Below are 25144 nucleotides of genomic sequence, written 5' to 3' on the forward strand. Positions count from 1 at the left end.
GTCTGTCACTTTACGTAAAAATCAGACTGAAGAGGGAGAGACTGAGTGTAGGGGGGGTAGACTTTATGCTTGCTAAGGCCTCAGATCTATTTGTCATGATGGGTTTCAGATGGAGCAGGTTTGGCAAGCAGCACACACAAACTTGGCTTTCCACAGGAAGCCTGCTGACGGTGACCTGCAAGCAGTAAGCTTTCTACAAAACAAAGCATGAAGGGCAAACGGTTTTCCTTTTCACCAATGGATTAGCAATCAGACCTTCTGAGTGTGAGGAGAGGCCTCAGGGGACGGAGCTGGAGGGACTTGCAGGTCCCCAGTGGTGACCTCATATAGCTAAGTGTCAGAACCATACAATCAAGAAAAATGCTCTGCAGCCTTTTCAACGGACTCTTGGAAAGCAAGCAGTGTTTTTTGTTTTTTTCCTTTCTGTGTTTCTCCCTGCTGCCGTGTGTAAGGGAGGGCCAGGGAAATGTAGGAAACAACACTGTATAACACGCTTCCCCTGTCGGGCAGAGAAGGGAGCTCACAGAATATGTTCTACCACCCTCGTGCGGCATGTTTGTGCTTCCATCCGATAGAAGTTCATGAGTGGTGATGACCTGGTTTATTTTCTTTTTCGAACTTCTTACTGTGAATTAGATAAAGGTCCAGAGAGCAGACCATCTGGTTGGCACTCAACAATTCACACATATTTTGTTTCAACTCCTTCATTTCAATCCCTTCAATGACGTGCTTTCTGTTTCTATTCCTCCTTTCTTAACTCTCTGGGTACTTAACTCTCTGGGTACTTTCTTAACTCTCTGGGTACTGTCCTTGGGTACTGCTGCCTCTTTGATCTTAAATAGTGAATTATTCTAATACGGAGGTGAGTTCATTTCTGTACCGGAGAGGTCACTGAAGACTGGAGTCTTGGAGGTCTCACCAGTCTTTATCTGCCCTGGAAGCCTGGTCTATTTTTTGTGATTTTGAGTTCTGTTCCATATTTCTGTGTTATTCTATCCAGGACCTTCTAATGTCGGGGTGGAAGCCGGGCACCATCTGGTTGTTCTGGTCTGGGCTGGTAGAGACCCATGTTTGCGTGGTCCATGACGTCAGGTGGAGTGATTGGTGACACGTATCTTTTGGTGTCCATTTCTTTTCTCTGGCTGAGGAGAAACCAACATGTGCACCTTAGATGGCTGCTCACAAACGTGTAAGAACCCAGTTGCCACTCCCCAAGCAGGATGTAGCACATTGTCTTTGTAGACTATGTTGTGCCAGTTGACCTTGCTATCCCCCTGAGACTACAGTCCTGAGCCCCCAGGCCCAGCGAGTTACTTCCTTAGGGGTTTGTTTATACCTAAGAAGTTTTCATAGCTTTGCCACCACCCCCCCCTCCCATCCCTAGGCGTCCCAACACATTCATGGATGTATTTACAGCAAAGGTACAGCACATCCAAACATCCTCTGCCAAACCTGTGTGTATTTGTGGGAATACTCCCACTCTCCCTCCCACACCTGTGCAGCCTATCCGAGTGACTACTCACAGAATACCACTATTGTAGGAGTCTGTAGACAATAGCATTTGCCTCTGTTTAACTCTTGCCAACCTCCCAGTGGCTCCCCTACTTCCATAATTTTTTCTTAACTGAGCTCTTGTTGTATATTGCCTCCTCTTCACCCAAGCCTGTGGCTTCCTGGGTTGTTTCTTTTCGTAGGGAACCTTTTCTTGACTTGTTCTTCCTTGCAGGCATATATCTGCGTCTTGCCTCGTGTTTCTCTACAAGGGTTGCTGCGGTGATGGCCTGGCTGATAGCTTATCAATACCATTAGCATTAATAAGTGACTCCCAGCAAGTCGGGCGATTGATTACAAAGTATTCTCTTTGCAACTTCCCAGAAGGTATATAGGACCATTATCAATTTTGCAGTTAACTCAAGGAATTCTTAATATTACTTAGAAGTGAAGATTAGGACATCCGGGTTCTTTGTACCCTCTTCTGTATCAGTACAGAGCCCTCCGAATTAATTGCTTCTTAGATGCACAATTACTGCTCACTTAGCCCTCTGCAAAGAAGTAGGCCATTCTGTTCATTGGGATCTTGCTGTTCTGTAATTATCTGAGGAGCTAATGATTATAGACAGGGATCCTGTGTGGTTTCAAGCAGGTAAATTTAACACCATTAGAAAATAACCTGTAGTTACCAGATTTCAAGCTTTAAAATGATATCCAGATAATATTTATATCTTGATGGGTTTTATTATTCTTCAGTGTGTTACGTAAGTTGGGAAAAGCGTTTCTCTTTCTCGGTTAAGTAGCAAAAGAAGGAAAGGAGATGGTTTCCATTTATTTTTTGGCTCCGACAATATGCTTTCACCGACGCTTGCACATGCTTTGAGCAAAGAACTGTTTGTGTATTTCTTTTCTTTTTAAAATGTAGGTGCACATTTGTCCTTTTAAAATAAAAAATAAATATCAAGTGTTGTACATTATTGAAAGCTGCATATGATGTTGACAATGTGTTTGTTTGTAGTCTGTATGTAAGTAACTCTTTCAAAGTCAAATATGAAATAAACAAACCCAGCTATGAAGTATATTATACATATATTATATGGAAAAGATATTTTATAAATCCAGGTATTCTGAAGTTCTTTAATTTAGATATATGGAGTGGGCCTCTTCCCTGAACTTGGCCAATTTGCGTGTTTTCCTTGCCTAGTTATTTGTTCAATTTATCTTTCCGATGCAGAAAATAAGTAAAATTGGGATGGCAAAGGATGGGCCTGCCTCTGTAGTGGCAGGATTCGACTATGGCTTAGGTCTTTAAAGTGTTATTTGCTTATTTTAACAGTTCTATTGGCATCTAATTGGAGCTCTAGTGCAGAGTGGCTGCAGTCGGGCTGCTAGCTGAACAGTGCGCCGCACGAAACCACCAGCCGCTCCTCCGAGAAAACTGGGACTTTCAGCATTCTGCCCTTTCGTGCAGGGTGCCTGTGAGTCGGCATCAACTGCATGGCATTGGGTTTGCTTTGATTTTGGTTTTGCACCTTATTCACATACCATACAATTCAATGACTTACCTATTAAAATATAAATATATTAAACATATCAAATACATTGATCACAATAAGCATTGCAGTCAAATTTAGAACGTTTTCTTCACTCTTGTGCTGATTAGCTCCCCCATCAGCCCCAACTTCCCCTGCCATTCTCCAACCAAGAAAAAACAAAACAAAACACCTCACTGCTGTCCAATCAATTCCGACTCATCATGATCCTACAGGACAGGGTAGAACTGCTCCAGTGGGTTTCTGAGACAGTAACTTTTTATGGGAGTAGAAAGCTGTCTTTCTTGAGTGGAAAGGTGGTTTCAAACTGTTGACTTTGTAACCACTCTGCCACTAGCGCTCCTCGCCAGAACCCTAAGGAATCAGTACTCTGGTGATGGTCTCGATGGATTTCATACAGAGAAAACCACGTTACCGTGTTTCAGAGCTTCCTGAAAGCAGACTCTGAGACATGGATTAAGGTGCAAGGAGTTTATTTGGGAAATGATCCCAGAAAATGTGGTGAGGCCAGGGAGGGTGGATGGAAACCAATAAAGGGCATTCATGAGTGGAGATTGCTGAGGCCCCCTGCTGCAGTGTGGATCACACTCAGGGGTGCCATGGTGTCAGGGGTAAGGGGTGCCCACTTACTAGAATTGAGTTAATTCTGACACATCGTGAACCCGTAAGACAGGGTAGAACCACCTCTGTGAGTTTCTGAGACCTTCCCCCTCTGAAATGTCTTTATCCTAATCCTGGAACCTGTGAATATTTCACTTCCACAGAGGTGATTAAGTTAAGGACCTCGAGGCAAGGAAAATATCACAAGAGTCCTTTTAACAGGGAGACAGCAGTGTCCGAGAGGGAATTATGACAATGGAAGCAGAAGTCAGAGAGTGAGGAGACAGAAACACAAACCACAGTAGTATTACAGTGACAGTCAGAGACACACACACAGAGGGGGAGAGGGGAAGAGGGGAAGAGAGAGAGAGAGAGAGAGGAGAGGAGAGGAGAGGAGAGAGAGGAGAGGAGAGGAGAGGAGAGGAGACAATAGGGAAAGAAGATAGAGTCAGAAGAACGGAGGGATGAGCTAATTTTTCCTCCTCACCTGCTTTTTTTGTATGCCCTGCTGTGGGCTCATTGTTACCTGGCCAACCTGTCCACACCCCTCCAGAAAGTGACCAGCAGGTGTCCTGAGCAGGCATATATTTGCTTTAGAGCCATAAAGGCCTAAACTTCCAACTCTGTTACTTTTTTAGCTATGTAGTTTTCAGTACGTAAGCTTCATTTTCTTCATCTGGAAAATGGGGATAATACCATCTACTTATGTATATGTTAGGATTTAAGAAAAACAATAAAGCTTTGATATTGCAAATAAAGGAAAATTAAAAGTACCATTTTAAATAAGATGTTTGGGACATTTTTCAGCTATAGTCTATTAAAAATCATATATACCACTGATATGATATATAGAAATGTTATTTTACCAGTTTTTTCCATTTGATCTTAGCCAAAAGGCTGAGACTAGTTATCAGTAGTTTTAAGCCATTTTTTTGCATTTGTTTTCCAATGAACTACTAGTTGTGGGTTACCAAGACTAATGATATTTAAAATGAATGATAGTGTTCTAATATTAAATCATTAATTCTGACACATACACATAGGAAAAAGACCCGGAGATCTGCTTGCTCTCTCTGTCTGTCTTTTTAAAGACTAATTCTTTACAGCAGTGGAAAGCCTTCGTTTCCTCCCGTGGAGAGGCTGGTGGTCTTGAGCAGTCAGCTTTGTGGGTTAGCAGCCTCAGGCGCAATCCACTAAGCCACCAGGGTCCTTTAGGTTTTTAATAAATAGGCGATTGTTGTGGCCAATGCTGAGCCTGGGACACTTACACTCCAGAGGGCGCTGGTGGGCACAAGGAAAGGACTACTTTAAAAATATATTTATGTTTTAGGTGAGAGTTGACATAGCAAATTAAATCCTCATTTCGCAATTTGTACACAGCGTGCTCCATGATACTGTACATTTTGGCAGTGGGTCCGCGTTCTACCGAGTCTCGTTTGCTTGTTCTGCTTCCTTTAGTCGGGCGCACCCGTCCTCTTGTCCCCTCTCAGCTGTGCTTTCCACGTGGCATCATTTAGATGATCAGGTTGCGGAGCACACATCCCACAGTTGATAGTATTTACTTTATGAGCCAGTCTGTCTTTTGCCTGAAAAGGGATTTCCAGTGGTGGCTGGAGTTCTGAGTTCCAATGTCAAGGGGTTGTCTTAGGGCAGTAGTCTCGTGGGGTCCTCTAATCTCTATTGGTCTACCAGGGGTGGCCTTTTTCAGGAATTTGCTTTTATTCTAGGTTTTCATCCCCTTCTATCCAGGACCTGCTATTGAGGCCAAGGTGACCGGGCGCCGTCCATTTCTTCCCGTCTCAGCCTAGATGAGGCTGTTTACGTGGACACTTGGTCCTGTGGCGTCGGTCCCGTAGTCTTTGTTGCTTTCATTTTCGGAAGGCCTGCTTTTAATAATCGACGCCGGCTTTCTTTTCCATGTGCTTCTCTCCCTAGTCGATGCAGACCAGACTCCTCATTAGAAGGCTGTGCTTGAGAAAGACCAGGAGCCAGGATCTGTGGGACTGGAGGGAAAACTGTAGCTCCGCATGCATGCAAAGGCCTCAGCCCTGTTCCCCCATCGTCAGCAATCTGCCCTGCCGTTAACTCGGATTTGCCGAGGTTTAGAGGTTCCAGTCTGATTTTTTAGAACTTAAAACAATAGTCTTAAGAAGTTAATTCATTTGGAAAATCCTAAAAGCATCGAGAATAAAAGAAAAATCAGCCATAGGTGTATCGTCTATTGACGAGCTTGGTTATTAATATTTTATGTACATTATTTTGATTTTTCCTATTCACATAGCATTTCTGATAATTGCTTACATTTTTGTCACGTCAACTTTTTACATGACAGTGATGCTGTTGATTAAGCTGTGTTGACCATGATCTCTTTTCACCTGCTTCCATCACTCATAACTGGAGTTCACTGCCCCGTATGCAAACTGATTTTGTCCACAAACTTGGGTTCACATTATACACGTGCTGTTTTTGTTTTAATTTGGAATAAAATAGGAACAGGCACCATGCCATTCAATATACTTCCTCAAATAATGTTACATTTGAAATAATACTCCATTCTGTAGGAGTAGTTGAAACCGGGTTTTCCCTGAGTGTTTCAACCCACCCTGTATAGTTAAGTATTATTTATTATTTCAAGGCTTTTTTTATATAATATTGTTACAGCTAACATCACCTAAATAAAATTGTGGGCACATTCATGACTTGACTGTTTAAGATACATGCTTTTCCTCTAGAATTTTGATAAAAGTTTTTTTGATTTTATGATGTGAGGATTATCAGAGCTGTAATAGCACCCCCAATAAAATAATGTATTAGAATAAAAAAGTTATTTTCGATTTTTAAGCTTTAAAAATTTTTTTAAACTTTTTAAAAGTGTTTGATTTTTTATTACAAACCCCCACCTCCAAAAAGCTGTACCAGTTCGTACTCCTCTGATCATTCTGGGTCTCTTTTTAAGATAACCATGGTTAGTTCTCTCTTCATAAATAACCTCTTCTTTTTACTTGACAGCTCTCATTTCTGATTTCCTCCCACCCCCTGCTTTGTGCACTGTCTTATTAGCTTCAGTTCCTTAGGCTTCCAATGATCATGGTATCAAGTTTTTCTTTACAGCATCCTGTAGGTCTTGTTGGAAGTACATAGAATCCTCATAAAGGAGGGTCATGCTTACTCAAAGACTGAGGATTCACCAAGAAGCAATGAGCATTTACTGAATTAAGGAAACCATGATGTCTGAAGCACCAGCCAGGGCCAAGAGGTGCAAAGTGTGACGTGCAGGCCCCCGAGCTCTTTGTTCCGTGCAGGTGGTTCCCTCTTGGCAGCTCTGCGTACAACAGAAAGAAACACCACTGGTCCTATGCTACCCTCACAATGGTTATGTTTGAGCCCGTTGGTGCGGCCACTGTGCCAGGCCATCTCATCAAGGGCCATCTTCTTTTCCGCTGCGCCTCGATTTTACCAAGCATGATGTCCTTTTCCAGGGACTGGCCTCTCCTGAGAAGATGTCCAGAGCACATGAGATGAGGTCTGGTCCTCCTGGCCGCTACAGAGCATGGCTCACGCTTTCACACCGCCAGCACACAGGCACACCTCCTGGCTCTTTCTGCCCCGAAGAGAATTATTGTGGACAACTAGTGAGTTATCCAGAACAGCAGTCTGAACTTTTCTCAGATGCTTGACTCGATAAGGGCTCAAGTTCAAATGTTTCTTTTGTAAGGAGTTTCCTCCAGTACAAAAACCTTTGGATGCAGCCAACTCGGGTTTGGCTTTTGCCTCATTCCTCTCCTCCAAGCGACCCTGATCCCATCACTCTCAGTAATCAGCTACACCTTCAGGGCTGGTGACTTTTGCCTAGAGCCTGTCGTGGCCTGCCTCCTCCGCAGCACCTGGCTCCCACCTGGCTCGATTCTTTCTGTAGCACTTAGCCTGTTCTCTGATTCCAAACATCTTGCTTTAAGGTTGAAGTTAGGCCTTTGTCCCAGTCATTGGTTTTGTTGCTGCGTCCCTTACACTCTGTCCCTGCATTTCTGCATTGTCATACATTTCTCAGACTTGATGCCCTACCCTCTGATGACGGAGCACTAAATGCTCCTCTGCTAGAAAGGCTGGTGGTCCTACGGCAGCTCTGCACGACACGGCCCTGGGGACAGGCCTCTTTTGTTGTTGTTAACCTGACTGGGTTCTGACTCTTACAACCCGGTGATTAGCAGAACAAAACACTGCCTAGTTCTGTGCCTTCCACCACCCTTGTATGTTCGAGCCCATTGTTGCAGCCACTGTGTCAGTCCATCTCGTGTGCCTCTTTTTCCCCATCCTTCCCTGCTACCAAGCATGATGTCCTTCGTTAGGGACTCGCCCCTCCAGCCAGCAAGTCCAAAGTAAGCGATGGGAATTGGCACCATTCTCACTTGTAAGCAGTCTTCTGGCTGTTTCTTCCAAGACAGATTCTTTGTTCTTCTGACAATCTATGGTATATTCAATATTCCTTTTCAATAACATAATTAACATTTATAAAAATGTCTTTGGTCTTCCTTACTCACAGTCTAGCTTTCATATGCACACGAGGTGGCTGAAAGTTCCAAGGCTTAGGTCTGGCACAACCTCGTCCTCAGGGTGCTTTTGATTTTTAACACTTTAAATCGGCCTTTTGCAGCCGATTTGCCCATGCAATATGTTGCTTGCTTTTTCCCATTTCTGCTTCCCTGGGCACTTATTGTGGATCCGAGTAAAATAAAATTGTTGACAACTTCAGTATTTTCTCTGTTCAGCAGAATGTTGTCCCCTGCCCCCCCCCCCCAGTCCTTTTTATTGGGAGGTAATGCAGGGTTCAACACATCGTGCAATATTGTACAATGGCTACTATAGTTTCCAAAAAGTTCTCCTTCTTCTTGAACTCCTTGGTATAAACTCCCTTTACACCCCCCCACCCACCCCCAGGAACCCTTATTCTACTTGCTGTCTCTATAGAGGTATCGACCCTGCCTGGCTTTCATACACCAAACCCAAAAAAAACATAGAACTCAAGAGGGCTCTCTCCAATGACAAAATCCACCGGAGCTAAACTCCAATATGAAGAAGAAGAAAAACAACATATAAACTAACAAATCGTATCAGTCCCAGTGTGCATGGAAAGAATCAACTAACAAGGTTTTAACGGTGCCAGTCAGGTCTATCATTTTGATCTCCTATAGTCATCTCGCCAATGTACTCTGTTTGGTAACCAGTGTATTCCTAGCTTTCCATTTTGGATAGAGAGACATGACCAGAGGCTTATTTCTTATGTAGATCTCACACATGTATCTTGGGATCCCACTGTCATCCATAGCCTCTGCAAACCAGATTCTCACAATTTGAGCTCTGATACGATTTCCTCCTTCGCCTTTGGATTGTATGATTTGTAACCCTTGGGTCACTGATGTTGGTGTGCTTCTTCCATGTGGGCTTAGTTGACATCTCAGTTAGATGGCTGCTCTTTTGGAAACAAACCTTTAAGACCCCAGACGCTATTTTATATGATAGCCTGGCACCATCTAATTTTCTCACCATACCTTGCTCTAGCACCCATATCTTCTGTGTTTCCTTACCAAGGATGAGTCTCTAGCAGGGCCATAATCTATGAACTACCGTATATATTCGTGTATAACCCGAGTTTTTCAGCACAAATATATATATATATATACATATATATATTAATGCTGAGGTATAATTCATATTGAAGACTATCATCTTTGATCTTCTTCCAAAAGTGCTTCAAATCCTTGTTTGGTCATCTGCATATCACAATCTGCATGCTGACCAAAGAACCCGAGCAACTAGACTGTATGAAGACAAAGGCAGCATTGTGATTGGATGGAGACTTCTGTACAGGTTGGGGTCAAGGCAACCCTAGTGGCAAGTTCTGCCCCATGGGGCCGCTATGTGTTGGAATTCAGGGATGGTTCTCTCTAACAACTAATTGACTGACAGTGTGGAGAGTTATGTTAAAAAATTAGTAGATATTTAAAATGAACGAATGCGTTGGAATCATCCTATTGCTTGAATTTAAATTTATGGCTTTGGTTTCATTGACACTTGTTAAAAATAGTCACATTTCACTTGCTGTTCTTTCTCCTCCCCCACCCTAGTTTTCTTGTTTCTCTACATCAACTACTAGACTCGATGTTTTGCATTTTATTTTTAATCCTCACAATAACTATGAAGGCATGTTACCATCTTGATTTTTCACATGAGGACGCAGGGGCTCAAGAGGGTCATTAATTTCTCTGAAGTCATTTAGCAAATTGGAAATAACCTCACTTTTTCATGGCCTCACTCAGAGAGTCACAATGCCTGCCATTATTCTCGAGGCTAAAGGGGGTCCTCAAACTTTTTAAACAGGGGGTCAGTTCACTGTCCCTCGGACCCGTTGGAGGGCTGGACTAAAGTTTTAAAAAAACTATGAAAAAATTCCTATGCACACTGCACATATCTTATTATGAAGTAAAAAAGAAAAAAACCAGGACAAAACACCCGGAGGACCGGATAAATGTCCTCGGCGGCCCACACGTGGCCAGCAGTCCATAGTTTGAGGATGCCTGCTCTAGGACATTCCTCTGTGACCTCCTTATTACTTCCATCCTATGCGGATTGATCACTGCCACTGCTTCCTGAACCCCAATAGGGACAGAAGGAGTAATGAGACAGGGGCAAACTTGGTGACCTTCTCAGAGTTAACATGGAGATTGAGACTTGGAACTGAAGGAGATAGGAGAGCCACATTGCCAACCTGAGCAAGTTCAAGAACAGTAGATCACCAAAAGAAATGGTAACTCTAATTTCAATGGGTCATTAAATCTGATCATCATTTGAGTTCCTAGTGACTTCATTTGTTGGCCAATCATGGCCCAGTCTCTTAGCTTCTCTGACTCTCAACGTCCTCATCTTATCCTTTAAAAAACTCATATGAGGCGACTTCAACATTTTGTGGAAAATGGAATGATAGACAATGGAATTTCTCCATGACTTTTTGGGGGCCCCCTGTGTTTGCTAGTGATTAGCTGATCAAAGGATGCAATACACATGGGGTGCTTTGCCAGGCAGCACTCTCGTCAGATGTATTATTACCAGGTGCCGATTGTAAGTGGAGATGCCAACATTTTGGGTCAAGTAAGTCTATGCCATGAGTTAGCAAAACTGACCATCAGCCAAAGCTGGGTACCTGTTTCTGTATGGCCTGTGAGCAAAGAATGATATTTTAGTATTTTAAAATGATGTAAGAAAAATCTGTGACATGAACATGATATGAAATTTAAATTTTAGTAGTGTTCATAAAGTAAGTTTATTGGGACCCCCATTTGTTTACATATTATATGGAGCTGCTTTTGAGCTGCAAGAGCCAAGCTGAGTAATTTTGACATAGACTACGCATCCCATAAGGGCTAAAATAATACTATCTGATCCTTTTAAGAAAAAGTTTGATGACCCCTAGTCTACCCATTTTGGGGTCTACCAATCGGTTTCCAGCCTTTCTCCCAGAGAGGAAAGGGAATTTAAAGACGTCTAATTGACTTGTTGGCAGTAAGAGTTTAGTAATTCCAAAGGAGTCCTTGTGGCATAGAGGGTTACGGGTTGAGCAGCTAACTGCAAGGTCAGCAGTTCAAACCCACGAGCCATTTTGTAGGAGAAAGATGAGGCTTTCTACTTCTGTAAAGATTTATAGCCTTGTAAACCAGTAGGAACAGTGTGTGCTGTCCAATAGGGTCGTGATGGCAATATGTACTAATATGCTTGATACAATTGATGTATGGATTGGTATAAGAGCTGTAAGAGCCCCCGATAACATGATCTTTGAAATACAAAAACAAATTTCTCTGGCCTGGTAAGAGTAAAAAAAAATGAAGGTATGCTTGTCTTTTTTTTTTTATCCCTTTTTGTGCTTTAAAAAAAATGAAAAAAAAAGAAATTTCATTGTGTTGAAACATAAGCATGCCTTTGACAGGCAGTTCAGGGGGAACAACTCCACCCCCAATCTCAAACAATCCTGAGCATCGCCATCCTAACACATTTTCATTTTCCGGACCCTGCTTCCACACTTGACAGAGGTGCTTTTACATGGTTATGATCCTGGTCTATATTAGCTTTCACTGCGGATGTGTACCTTTGCAGTTGTGTTTATAAATATGACTTGATTGTTGCTTTTATTTCTCACAGTGAGAGAATGCTACAGTTTACGAGATAAACATAATTCAGAAACATGTTTCCGTTCTTGCCTTTGGTCCGATCTCTCTATTCAAATGTGAGTGCAGGTGGTTCCCATAGGAGCCAGTGAGGCCAGCCTTAGCTTGCCCATTGCCCTTTCTTGTATCAATCTCTGCTTTCTGCCACCGATTCAAGGAGCACACACCTATGCAGCTTAACACTGAGAAAGATGGGAAATAAAGCTAAAGAAAAAATGTTAGATTAAAAAAAGAATCTTGATATTTTAAAGGTGATTTCTATGTTCCGTTTTCAGACTTTCCCTTAAAGCAGTTGGCAGACAACAACATTCTGTTCCTCACATGGTGATGAGGGTCAGGTCTGTGCTACCTGCCGCCTTCTTAAAGAAAGAGCATAAACAAGACCCTTCCTGACACCTGTTCATGCTATGGGTCCTTTGACTGTCGTTCGTACAATGGAACCTTCATCGGGTTGTCTTGTTAACATAATACTCTGAAATACAAGCACAGATTGGCATTTCACACTTCGTTCTCTTCTTTTTTTCTAGTGAGAAACTGGATGGAAAAACTGAAAGACAAGGTAAGAACATTTTCTTCCTTCCAATCTATTCTAAAGGACATGGCTCTGTCAAACAAGAGATATTATTTTGATTGTGATAATGCAGCCAAATATACAGGGCTACTTCCAGGTGCCCAGCAAGAGAGAAAACCTTCCCTTTACATGTCTTATTATTGAACACAACAACAACAACAAATAATAATCATCATCGGTGCTCTGGTGTGTCGGGATACAGGGGTGCTCCATCGGGTTTTCCTTGACTGATTTTTGTTGGGCGTATGAGCCTAACCTTTCCTCCACAGGACCTCTGCGTGGCTGCTTTCTAACCTCCAGTCTTCGGTTAGCAGCTGAGCATGTGGACCGTTTGCACCACCCAGGCTTCTTTGGGGCACCATTCATGCTCATAAAGGCAACCTCTTGTGTGCTCAGCTGAGTAGTATCTCCAATATCCCCAGGTGCGGGCTCCTTTAGAGAATCTGAGCAATAGACTTCTCGTGCCAGCGTGAGGGTCTCTTAGGCCCAGTCGCTATGCGAGGACTGGGTTTGGGAAGACAGTGATGCTTTTGACTCAAAGCCACAGCCGATGGACTTGACGCAACACTCAAGGTCTCAGGGCAGATAAGGCATCCTTAGATCACAGGAAATGTCAGCCGAAAACACGGAAGACCTGAGCTTTGCCCTTAGAGATTATTTTATTTTTATGTAGACTTTTATAGTGACACAACTTAGTACGTGCTAATAAGCTGACCTTTATGGAAAGCTGACCTTTCTGGAATGGCCAATGCTAAAACATTTTTCCCCCTCTTGTTTTACTTCTGTTACCTACATAATGATTTGACAACATTGGCTTCCAGGCTCAAGTTCTTCATTTTCCCTTGCATTTCCGTCCTTGCGCTGTGGGTTATCATGTAATTTAAAATTAATTACCCCTACAAATATTGATGGAGTGCTGGATTTCTTGCTGTGCCCTATGTCAGAGTCCATTACTGTAGCCTGCTTAGATTTAACTGGGGTTTTAGTTGCATGGAAATCCTTTCATTTGCCAGATGATGAGTAACCGGCAACTCACTGGTTTCAGAATACACTTCTGTTGATGGCGGTCCATATATTTTTGACTACTTAGGGCAGCGGTTCTCAACTTGTGGGTTGCGATCCCTTTGGGGTCAAATGACTCTTTCACAGGGGTCACTTGATTCATAACAGTAGCAAAATTATAGTTATGAAGTGGCAACAAAAATAATTTTATGGTTGGGGGGGTCACCACAACATGGGGAAGTGTATGAAAGGGTCGCAGCTTTAGGAAGGTTGAGAACCACTGGCTCAGGGTCAATTGTTCCCAAATTTGATTGACTCATATTTCTTTTATAACAGCTTCATGGTAAAGAATAAAGGAAAAGAACATATAACATTCTACTTCAAGTAAAATTATGAATTCTCCTCACATGTTTTTCTGCGTAGTAGAATTTAGCATATTTAGTTTTAAAGAATTTTTTATTGTGACTTAGATCAGTCTTCTATTCAGTCATCCGTACACATTTTGTTTCACTTCATTGATTGCAATTTGTACTCTGTTACACTGACAATCCCACTTCTCTGGGTTTCCTGTTTCTACCCTGAGATATTTTCTTACCCCTCTGAACTTTGTCCCTGGGTAAATGCTGGCCCCTTGCTTTCAATGACTGGTTATTCTAAGGCGTCCTTGCAAGAATGGTTTGGAGGGTCTGACCTCCTCTGAGTACTCAAGGTGGAAGGGGAATCCCATCAGCCCAAGGCCAGTTCCTCTGAGGCCGGAGGCAGACGTACTTCCACCCTCTACCTCTACCAGCTCTTGCACTAGCTCTTTCCCATGGTCCTTCTGTTCCGGGTTCAATCTTCCGATGAAACAGCTGCATAGAACTCATAGACCATCCTCACGATTATGGGTTTATTGGAGAAGCTAACAGATTACAATTTAGGATCAGAAGTGGTCAGAATACAGCGGTTCTCTGGTCAGGACAGCTTCTTCTCAGTAGTGCCTACAGGCACGCCTCTCTCTGGTGCTCAGCCTTTCAGCCCTGTGGCCCTGTAGCCTCTGTTCTGCTCAAGCAATGTTAAAAAGCTCCTTTAATGCTGATAGATACCCAGAGGGCAGGCACTCCACTCTGAAAATTAGGCTCCTGTCTGAACGCACTTAGCATTATTCATTCTGTGAGTTTGGAAGCCCATGGCTCTCTCTCTTGTACTCTCAGTGCCCCTGCTTCCGCTGCCACTTCCTTGCAGGCGTCTTGGGGTCTACCCAGGATGCACTCCCTCCCCGTGTGATCATCTAGCTTGATGAGTCCCCATTCTGGTTCCCCCATTTTATACCTAATGTGATGGCACAATCGACCAATCCCCTAACCAAAGTCCCCTACATCCTGTTTGCATGTGTTTACCCAGTCATTTGGTGGGCGTTAGGAAGACTCTGGGTGGAAAAGCCACACAAACGCCCAGTGTGCCATAGTTACAGGTCCCCTAATAGAGCTGTCTATGGTTTGCCTGAAAATTGAACCTTAGGGGCGAGTACATTTCCAGATTGAAAGGGGACTAAGGGTCATAGTCTTGGGGGTTCAACTCATCTCTATCAGACTGGTAAGCTTGGTCTTCTTATGCTTTGGAGCATTGTTCCACACTTTTCCCCACCCTATCCAGGACTGTGTACCTGTTACCTTTCAGAGCAGTTGGTAGTGGGAGCCGGGTACCATCTGGTTCTGGTCTGAGAGTTGTGGAGGCTGATGTTTGCGTGGTTTATTAATGCAAAAGACTCACTCTTTCCATGTAGCTCCCCTTTTCTTCACTGCTCTTCCCACACAAGGAAAGACCAATAGTTGGGCTCTAGGTGGTCACTCATGAGCTTTTACGACCCTAGTTGCAGGATATAGAACCTTGTCTTCGTGAACTATGCTATGCCAACTGACGTTGTTGTTGTTTGAGACCGTGGTTCTCAATGCCCAGGCCCAGCTGCTCATTCCCTAAGGGGTTGGGTATATCAAAGCTGTCCCTGTATGTACTACCACATTCAGAAATATATTTGCAGCAATATTAAATACATATGTACAGATATCCTCTGTCAAATCTATATATATTGGTGTGTATGCGCTCCTCCCTCTCCCTGCCATCCTGTTCAGCGTGTGTATTTGCGCATAGATCACCACTATTGCAGGATTGTGTATCTGTTGCCTTGAACTTTTGCATCCTCTCCATGTCTTCCTCCCCTCCATCGTTTTTGTTGTTGACTATCTTCTTATGGGATGTTGTCTTCCCCTTCACCCAGGTTAACACATTTCAAGCCAGAAGTTTACCTTCCCGCCTCCCGCCCCTGGCAGCCCTCAAAGATGGCTTCTTCTAGTCTGGAAAGGTTTTCTGGACTTTTTCACAATCCCAGGCTCGTGTGACACATGCCAATATTTGTCCGTTTGTGGCTGATTATTGCCCTCAGCATCATGCCCTTAGGTTCATGCATGCTGCAAAGCGTTTTTGCAGCTGCATCCCGAGTCTTTAATATTGTGCAGCATTCCGTTGTGGGTCTGTCTGCACCGTTATTTTCTTCTGTTACTGACTTAGCCTGCTATTTGCAATCGTGCTGGGATCAGCATGGGCATGCATTTATCTATTCGTATGGTAGCTCTTATTTCCCTGGGGCAGTACTTCTCAACCTTCCTCGGGCTGCGACCCTTTAATACAGTTCCTCATGTTGTGGTGACCCCCCCCAACCATAAAATTTTCATTTCTACTTCATAACTATCCTTTGGCTACTGTTATGAATTGGGCGGCCCCTGTGAAAGGGTCGTTCAACTCCCCCAAAGGGGCTGCATCCCACAGGTTGAGAACCGCGACTCTAGGGCCTATACGAAGTGGGTGGTTTGGTGGGTCATGTGGTATTTCCATTTCCAACATTGTGAAAAAGCACCGCCATCACTTTTCCCAGTGGTCGTACCATTTGTAGTCCCACTGGCGATGGATAACCAAGTTCTCTGGCTGTGTCCTCTTCTTCAAGTGACCATTGAGCTCCCTGCTTCCAGTCAGCCTTCCCTCGGTCTCCTCTGGCCTCCTGACCTTTGCTGTGGGGAAGTGCACTCCTCTTGGTCTGTGCCCCGAGGAATGGGTTCTTCAGCATGGTACCGGTCACTTTGCAGGACTGTTGTTTGGGAAGGGTGATTGGGGGCAGGGCATCATTGGCATTTCCTGGTGAAATGTCCAAGCTGGTGAGGCTACTTCTTGCTACATCTTTTTAATCTCTGAATTTCTCTTCAGAGAATGAAGATGTTTAATCCTTTTAGTTATGAAAGGATGACCAGTCCTGTTATGTCACCAGAACATTGTATTTCTTCTAGCTTTATGTAAGCATTCAGACAAAAGAATGAACCAGACTATACGATACTTCACTACACTGGCTGTCAGTGGGTGGTTGGGATCAGCATTACTTGGGAACTTGTTAGAGATCAAGTTCTGAAGCCCACCCCAAACTCACACGTTCAGAAACTCTGAGAGAGGGGCCCAAAGGTCTGTGTGTAACCCGATCTACAGGTGATTCCGATGCATAGTCAAGTTCAGAAACATGGTTCATTTCACAGGAATCCTAGGGACACCGTCTTCATTCCACCGACTTTAGCATTATAGTGTATGGCGTGTTTCTCCTAGACTTTCTTGAAAATAGACGTTCTGAACAAATATATTTTTCTAAAGCAATCAAACATTAAAAAAAATCTAAAGAGAAATAAGAATGTCTAACAATATTGGACTTTGCTCTATTTTAAGATGTTCGGAGCCCTGGTGGCATAGTGATTGCGTATCGGGCTGCCAATTGCAAGGTCAGAAGCTCCAAATCAACAGCCACTTTGGGGCAGAAAGACAGGGCGTTCTACTCGTGTGGAGAATTGCAGTGTCGGGAACCTAGAGGGGCAGTTCTGCCTTCCCATAGACTTGCTGCGTGTCAGCATTGACTTGTTGGCAGGGAGTTTTTTTTTTATTTGGGTCATGTTTATAGAAAGATTTCAAAATAAAAAGAGTAGGAAGAGTGCATCTTTTACCATATGAGCGTGTTAACATTTTACACGACTTGCATTTTTTTGCATGTTTTTGCCTGCTCCTCTCAATTTTTCATTGAATGATTTGAGACTAAGTTGCGTACACTGTGATTATCCATCACTAAATATCTCAGTGTGTCTTTCTTAAGGATCAAAAACCAGCACCAGAAAATCCTCACCGCTAGAGAGTCGATCCCAACCTGCTAGGACGGAGTAGAACTGCCCCGAGGGTTTCTGAGATTGTAGCACTTCGGGGAGTAGAAAGCCTCCTCTTTCTCCTGAGGAGCGGCTGGTGGTTTCACACTGCTGACCTTGTAGTAGCAGCCCAATGTGTAAGCACGGTGCCATCAGGTTATTCGACGAATAGGGAGATTCTGTTACCAAATCATAATACAGTTATGAGCATTAATGGAGTGCTGGTGGTGTTGTGCTTGCAAGTTGGGCTGCGAACTGCATGGTCGGGCCGCTCAAAACCACCAGCAGCTCCATGGGAGAAAGACTGGGCTTTCTACTCCCGTAAAGAGTCTCAGAAATCCACAGCAGGTCGCTATGAGTCATCATTGACTCAATGGCGGTGAGTGAGCTAAGCATTGATGCAGAGTTATTTAATATTAACTATTATCTAGCATCCATATTAGTATTGGTATAATATAATCTGGTTCTCTTTTTTTTCCAGTAGACCCAGTATGTATATTTTCCTTTTTAAAGCCACTTTATTGGGAGTTAATACAGACATATCATGTCATCATTCAATCACATCAAGCAGTATTATACAATTGCTACCATTATCGGTTTCGAGACACTGTTTTCTTTCCTGAACTCCTTGACATCAGCTCCCTTTTACCCATCTCCCCGCAGCCCCCACTGTGCCCCTCCAGAAACCCTTATTCTACTTGCTGTCCCTAGAGGTTCCATCAATCCTGAGTTTCATATAGTGAAAATCAGAAAAACATATAATAAAAATTCAAGAGGTTGGCTCCCAATGACCTAGTATAGTCTTAATAAAAGCATTTTCCCCTCGAGTTCAGGATCTAGTCTAGAAACTAGATAACTCTAAGAAAATTAGCCGACATGTCTATTTAGTTTCTTTAAATCAGAAACTTTTCCTTCTAGCCTTCTTTTGTCTTTTTATGGCAGTAAAAGTTTAAAGAATGAAAAAAATGTAGTAGAATGCTAGGTTTGTTGGAAGTTTCCTCCTGATGAGACTGTAGTTGTGCTTTCCTGGTCGAATTCTTCTCAGACTGTCATACCTGGACTCACCTGTACATCTCATACGGATGAACCAGAGAAAGTGACGATGGGGACTTGATAACTTACAGATATCTGCATGCTCTCTTGCTTTTATTTCTTTATAAACAATTCTACATGAAGAGCTTATTTTCTTTGTCAGGTTTGAAAAAGAGTAACAGTTCAATTACATTTGAGGAGGATTAGGTTGCTTTGTTCCCATCTTGTAATTTATGTGTCATTTCAAAGCATAGGCAAATGCTGCGCAACCCCTTTCCCTCCCCCCCACACTGACAAAGTCAAAAGGAGAGAAGAATGATAATTGAAGTTTAATGAAATGTCCATGATTTAACACCTAGAAGTCTAAATGTGCAAATAAGAAATATGGGAAGAGCAGTGCATTTTGGAATAAAAGGGGCTTAGAAAATCCATGGAAGAATGAATGAAAAGATCATGGAATTTTACAAACTTTTTGGAGTTTCTTCAGGCTCAGTGAATTATTTAATGTTCTGGTGAAAGGTGGGGGAAGATACTGATGGAATTCGCCTGTGAATAATTATAAACAGGAATCCCTGGAGTGCCATCCTGCCATATATATATAATGAGCCCTCTGAGAAGCAGGAAGAGGGATCTCACTACCTGCAAGTGCCAGGAATGGCACATGCCCTCTGGACGTTAGGTCCTGCGCAGTGAATTTCCTGGATCCGGAGACAGCTATACAATCAGAGGAGCCGCGATGGAACCAGGAGTGGTGAATTTTGCCAACATGTAACAGAGTGGTGAACTTCCCAACCCGCAGAGCAAGTAAAGATTTTGGTACAGGACACTTGTGGAGTGGAGGGCCTCTGGGCACTTAATTGGGAAAGCTGGGCTTGCTGACCCCTGGAAAGGGAGCTGAGTGCATTTGGGTTTAGGCTTACTGGAGTGGGGTGCCTGTGGGCATTTAACTAGAGCTCGATCTGAAGGCCTCCGGATGAGGTTTATGGCGGAGTAGTATGCCCCTTGGGGCATTATTTAGCAGACCCGAAACTTTGTAGCTTATCCTAGTAAACAGCTACCCTGAGCATTCTCGTTGGCATTCCAACTTGTTAACTTCCTTAATAAACTCTTTAATCATGAATTTTGTCTTTGAGTTTTGAGTATCCATTGCAATGAATATTAGAACCCAGGGAGATAACTACCAAGACGAAGTCACTGCCGTGGAGTCTATGCCGACACATGGTCACCCTCTAGGACGGGAACACTGTCCATGGGCATTTCTAAGACTGGTGGTTTCGAACTGCTGACCTTGTAGTTAAGCAGCCCAACATCATTTAAGATACCACCATTCCCTCTTATAAATGTTATGGTGTGGGGTTAAGTTCCAGCAGGAAGCTCACACAGGGGTTGGTAAATTGATCTAGAAGCTTGAATATCATCCGTTGGATGTACACATCTGTCAAGCTTATATCCCATGGGCTCAAAGTGTGTTACATTTCAACGTGGACATACATGCCTCCACGCACTGGGAATGGTGATTTCGAGAAAGAAAAAAAAATTCACAGTTCTGGTCAGACCACTACAACTTTCTTTCCAGCATCTTTCCACATGGAAAACTACAGAGATTTTATGAGGCTTCAGTAGATCTGGGAGAGTTTTAGAAGAGGTTTAGTTCTCTGCAGGGCATTTTAATTTGTTGAAAGATGACTGGGCTTTGCTTCTTGGGGAAAACCACTTAGTATGCTGCTGAACACTGCCATGGTTCTCAAATAAATGAGAAACGTCCACAGTCTACCCCAGCGAGACCGTGGGAGGCAGAACCAGAGTGAACTTTTGGTAAGGTCTAGTCCTGTGGTCTTTGGCTTGCTTCTCGTAACGTTGGCAACACGTCACAGCCTGCATAGTCCAGTACTTCTCAGAAAATTTTTATTCTCTGTCCCTGATTTTGCTGCTTCTGAAATACTAGAAATAGTCTGGGCTACATCAGAAATTTCAATCACTCAAATAGCATCATGCTCTGTCACGACTTCTCCTAAATAATTCCTGTCTAAGGAGCCCTGGAAGTGTAGTGGGCTGTGCATTGGCCTGCTTAACCACAAGGTCAGCAGTTTGAACCCACCAGCTGCTCTGTGGGAGGAAGATGAGGCTTTCTACATGTTACGGTTTTGGAAACTCACAGAGGCAGCTCTATTCTGCCCTATAGGGTCCTGATGAGTCAGCATCAACTTGGTAGCTTTTTTTTTTTTAGTTTAAAAGAATCCTGGTGGCACTATGGGTTAAGTGATGGGCTTCTCACCACACGGTAGGTGGTTTAAAACCATCAGCGACTCCCGGGAGAAAGAAGAGGCCATCTCTTCCAGTGAAGATTCATCGTCTCAGAAACTACATGGTGTCTACTGATGCATACGTACTGGCTGTGGTAGTTACATACTTTCATGTCAACTTGAAGCTATATGAAAGTTGTAGGGGTGGTCTCTAACCTGTCCATCAGGTCACAGCCTGATGGTGCCTCCTTGTGGGCGTGGCCTCATAAGGAGGGCCAGGGGGACCTCCGTTTCTCTGCCTTTCCCTCTCTGCTTTTGGGCACCCTGAGAGCTGCCATGGCCCTGAGTTATTTTCACCGATCCTGGATCCACTTGACTTTCACCCAGCAGTTGCGATCCTCCTGCAGTCTGCATCTTTGCATGTGGCTGCGTGAGTCTCTAAGAGGGACCTGGGCCTTGAGCTGGACTGGGCTGGAATGCTTTCTTGATTATAATTACTCCTTGGTAGGAAGCTCTTTCTGACACATGTGAGTGTCACATGGCCAAGGACCAGGGTGCCGTCTTAGCATGATGGCTTTGTCCCAAGTTCAAGGGTAGATCCTGAGTCCAGGGATGTGTGGTGATTCATACCTGCCTATAGCCTCTGGCTATCTATACTGATGCTTTGGAGACAGTGGGGACACTCCAATCTCTCTCAGAGGTAACAATCTTTGTTCCTTCTTTTCCACTTTTCTTCCTTGAGGCTGGAACACTGGAAATTCTCTCCCAGCCCCAGCTTTGCTCTTGCCCCCTGCGAAGATCTGTCCCTTTTCACTTACCTTTATTCACCCACACATGTGCACACGCTCTCTCTCCTTGGCCTTGCTTTCCTGCCTTGTCTGCAGAGCCTTCTCCTTTCTTTTCTCATCTTTTCTTCCCGGCTGTTTCTAGGAGCGTCCACCTATTAACGTTTACAAGCACTTTCTCTTCTCCTTTCTCAAGTGCAGCTGACTCAGCAGGAGAGAGACGACCACCCACGGGGGCATGGTGCTCCAGGCTTGTTACAGCACAAGGATGGCAAGTGGGAGACTTTCAGAAGCAGAAAGTCAGTTTCTCCCGTTTGTGGAGGCTGAAAGCCCAAACCAGGGTCTTGATCCTGTCCACTCCTTTCTTGTCAGTAGTTCCTGGGCTTGTTGACGGTCTTCCTTGACCATTCTGACAGTCTTTTATAAATCAGATGTGAGTCCACTGAGATGACCTTATTCATATAAGAAGAAAAACTCTATTTCCCAACACGATTACATCCACAGAAACAAGGTTGGGATGTCAACATATAGTCTTTAGAGGTGTGGGTGGGGAACAATTGTATCAATAATTCATGCTGCGGCCCTTTTGCCCTCAAAGCAGCATAGGATTCCAGAGACACATCAACTCCTTTGACCACCACTCAGCCTGACCTCTTCCTAATGACAACATCTGAATAGTTCTAGCATTTGGAAGCTTATGCCACCTGTATAAAATATATAGCTGTCACCCAAACTGCCATGGGCCAGTGTAAACATGCAGGGGGGTTGGGAGGTGCCACTAGGTCTGGCTGATTTACTCCAAGTTTGAAATGTCAAATAATAATCCCACCTCGTTGTGATGTCTTCTCCCTTGTATGGTCTTAATTATTTCACTTCTCTGTGTTCTAATATTAATTGTGATGGTTACAAAGAACTCACAAAATTCATGATTAAAGGGTTAATAAAGGAAGTCAACAAGTTGTCCTGCCAGTGAGAAATGCTCAGGTTTGACTTGTTGATCAGAACATGTTACTGAGTTCTTTCAGTCGACTAATGGATGTCCAAAGGGGCATACCACTCAATCCAATGGCGTTCAGTTCAAGCTCCCTGGGTCAGGAAACCCAACCCCTGGAATCCAGTGCCAGAGTCACCTTATTCCACTCAGCTTCAGCCCAAAGGTAGCCAATTCCATTTTGGTAAGACAGCTAATCCAACTTCCCCAATTAAGTGCCCAGAGGCACCCTACTCTGCAAGCCGCCTGCACAAAAGCACGCATCTTTACTTGCTCCATGGGTTGGGAAATCCATCCCTCTGTTCCGAGCTCTGGCTTCTGATTCTGCTGCTGCTTCTCTGATGGTATAGCTGTTTGCTGGATCCAGGAGAATCCCTGTGCAGAGCATTTGCTCCATCCTGCCTCTGGCTGGTAATGGGATCCCTCTTTATGCTTCTCAAAGGGTTCAATCTACACACAGCAAGATGGCACTCCAGGAAATCCTGTTCCCAGTCACTCACCTGTGAGTCCTGTCAGCATCTTCCCCCTCTGTCTTACCAGACCCATGTAGGGAAAGGTCATTTGGTGAGAGTTAAGATTTTGGCGAGAAGAGCCACCTTAAATAATTCACCGCTCCTGCATCCCTGCCTGAAGCAGAATGCTGTGTTTTAGTGTCCATCAAAGCAAAACAGGAGGATTCAAAGCATCCACAAACCTGCTGCAGCCCAGCAGGAGCGAGAACCCCAGGGTGCTGCTCCGTTCAGCACGGTTTCCTTTCTGTGCAGGCTAGCTACATGTCTGGGATGCTGGTGCCTGTAGGCGTTGGGATAGCTGGAGCCTTGTTCATCTTGGGAGCGCTTTACAGCATCAAGGTTATGAATCGCCGAAGGAGAAATGGCTTCAAACGGCATAAGAGAAAGGTATGGAACCCACAGCAGCAAGACCTAATCAGTGTCAGAAGGTTATTTGCTTATCTAATTTGCTTAATAACGCCTCTGGGGACTAATGGTGCATGAAAACTATCCATATGCCCCGTGATTGGGATTAGCAATCCAGCTGCTCCCTCACCTTCGTTTATTAGGGGTCTTCTCAAGGGGGCCCTTTGCTCTGTGTCAGAGCTTAATCAGGTTTTTCTGTTTTCTTTCTGTAGCAGCGAGAATTCAACAGCATGCAAGACCGAGTGATGCTCCTAGCTGACAGCTCCGAAGATGAATTTTGAATTGGACTAAAGCTTTGCTGGGATAGTCGATGACGCTATGATTTTATTTTCCATTTCGGGACAGAAAAAGAATAAGGACTGGCTGCCACGTCTCTGCACATCTCCGTTCCTTTGTCTGCTGGGTACTTTTCCTGTATTGAGCAGAAGGGGCATGCTGTGTACTCAATGTAACACCCGGTGTTTGGTTTTCTAATGTCATGAACTTTCCACACCCGTGAGCAATGACTCATAGGTATGCAGCACACGTGTTGTTCAGTAGGAGTTGTTAGACTAAGTAAATAGTTTGTATTTTTCCACGGTGTCTTCTTCCTTGGTCGGGCTTCCCGGTAACAATCAGACCCATGATTAGCCAACAAGGGACGCTTGAATGGGCAATAGAAACCTGGACACAGACAACCCCTTCTGATGACCACCCGCTAGCACCTGGAGCCGTGGGCCCGAGCGGCAGGAAGCACTGCTTTTGCATCAAAACTGACAGCAGATTTGGAACGAAAACTATTTTTTTGGGGGGCGGGTGTCAAGAAGCTGTCTCAGCACATTACTTAGATTTATTTGTATCTTGCATTATGTACTTCAAGCTCCCCGTTTTGTTTTTTGCTTTTAGTTTTAGCTTCATTCCTGGCAAGAGAAAAAGCCGCACCAGAAATGATAATGCATTAAATTGACTCAATCTTAATGTATATTTATTTGCTTTCTGAAATCGTATGCTTGAGTCCTACAGATCCAGCAGCAGTCTTGGATAGTTGTCAGTGAGACATTCTTTCTTTAGTACTATTTGACTCTGTCAAGAAGGAATGACAAACAAACAAACAAATTGAGATGAAATGAGGGTAGGTCAACACCCAGAGGAGTTCCTGGATCTGTGCACCTGTGTTTGCGTGGCTCCCATCTGCATCACTAAGAATGTTGCCTTCCCACACTTGTGCTTCTTGGCCACGAGTGGCCTATTCTTGGTCCTTACTTGGCATTTACTTAATCAAGAGACGCTGTTTGGGAAAAGCAGGCTCCACCCCCAGAACCATAGTAAGCCCGGAGCACATGGGAAATGAGATTGCACGATGCGGATGCTAGATGATGCTAGATCAGAGATTGCACGATGCGGATGCTAGATGATAGATCACTTCTTTACCTTGGATGTAATTCCCTGCACCTGAGACTTGAGTAAGTTGAGTTTTGGGGTAGGGGTTTTGGGTCATTCTCTTGGAAGAATATATGTTACTATCAACGTAGTCCCATTTATTAGAGTATTTCTAGAGGAAT

At 43.9% G+C, this 25144-nt stretch overlaps 1 protein-coding gene across 2 annotated transcripts in view; it reads left to right on the forward strand.

Annotated features, from left to right (window-relative positions):
- ARMH4 (armadillo like helical domain containing 4) overlaps positions 1–24177 on the forward strand; it is a 157805-nt gene extending 133628 nt beyond the window's left edge. For both annotated transcript variants that reach the window (XM_075530529.1, XM_075530528.1), the window contains exons 6-8: positions 12385–12416; positions 23451–23585; positions 23816–24177. In XM_075530529.1, coding sequence (XP_075386644.1) covers positions 12385–12416; positions 23451–23585; positions 23816–23884 — 236 coding nt within the window. In that variant the 3' untranslated portion in view covers positions 23885–24177. The remainder of the gene's footprint in view (positions 1–12384; positions 12417–23450; positions 23586–23815) is intronic.
- The last annotated feature ends 967 nt before the right edge of the window (positions 24178–25144 follow it).

Source organism: Tenrec ecaudatus, chromosome 14 (genome assembly GCF_050624435.1).
Source record: "Tenrec ecaudatus isolate mTenEca1 chromosome 14, mTenEca1.hap1, whole genome shotgun sequence".
Classification (NCBI taxonomy): domain Eukaryota; kingdom Metazoa; phylum Chordata; class Mammalia; order Afrosoricida; family Tenrecidae; genus Tenrec; species Tenrec ecaudatus.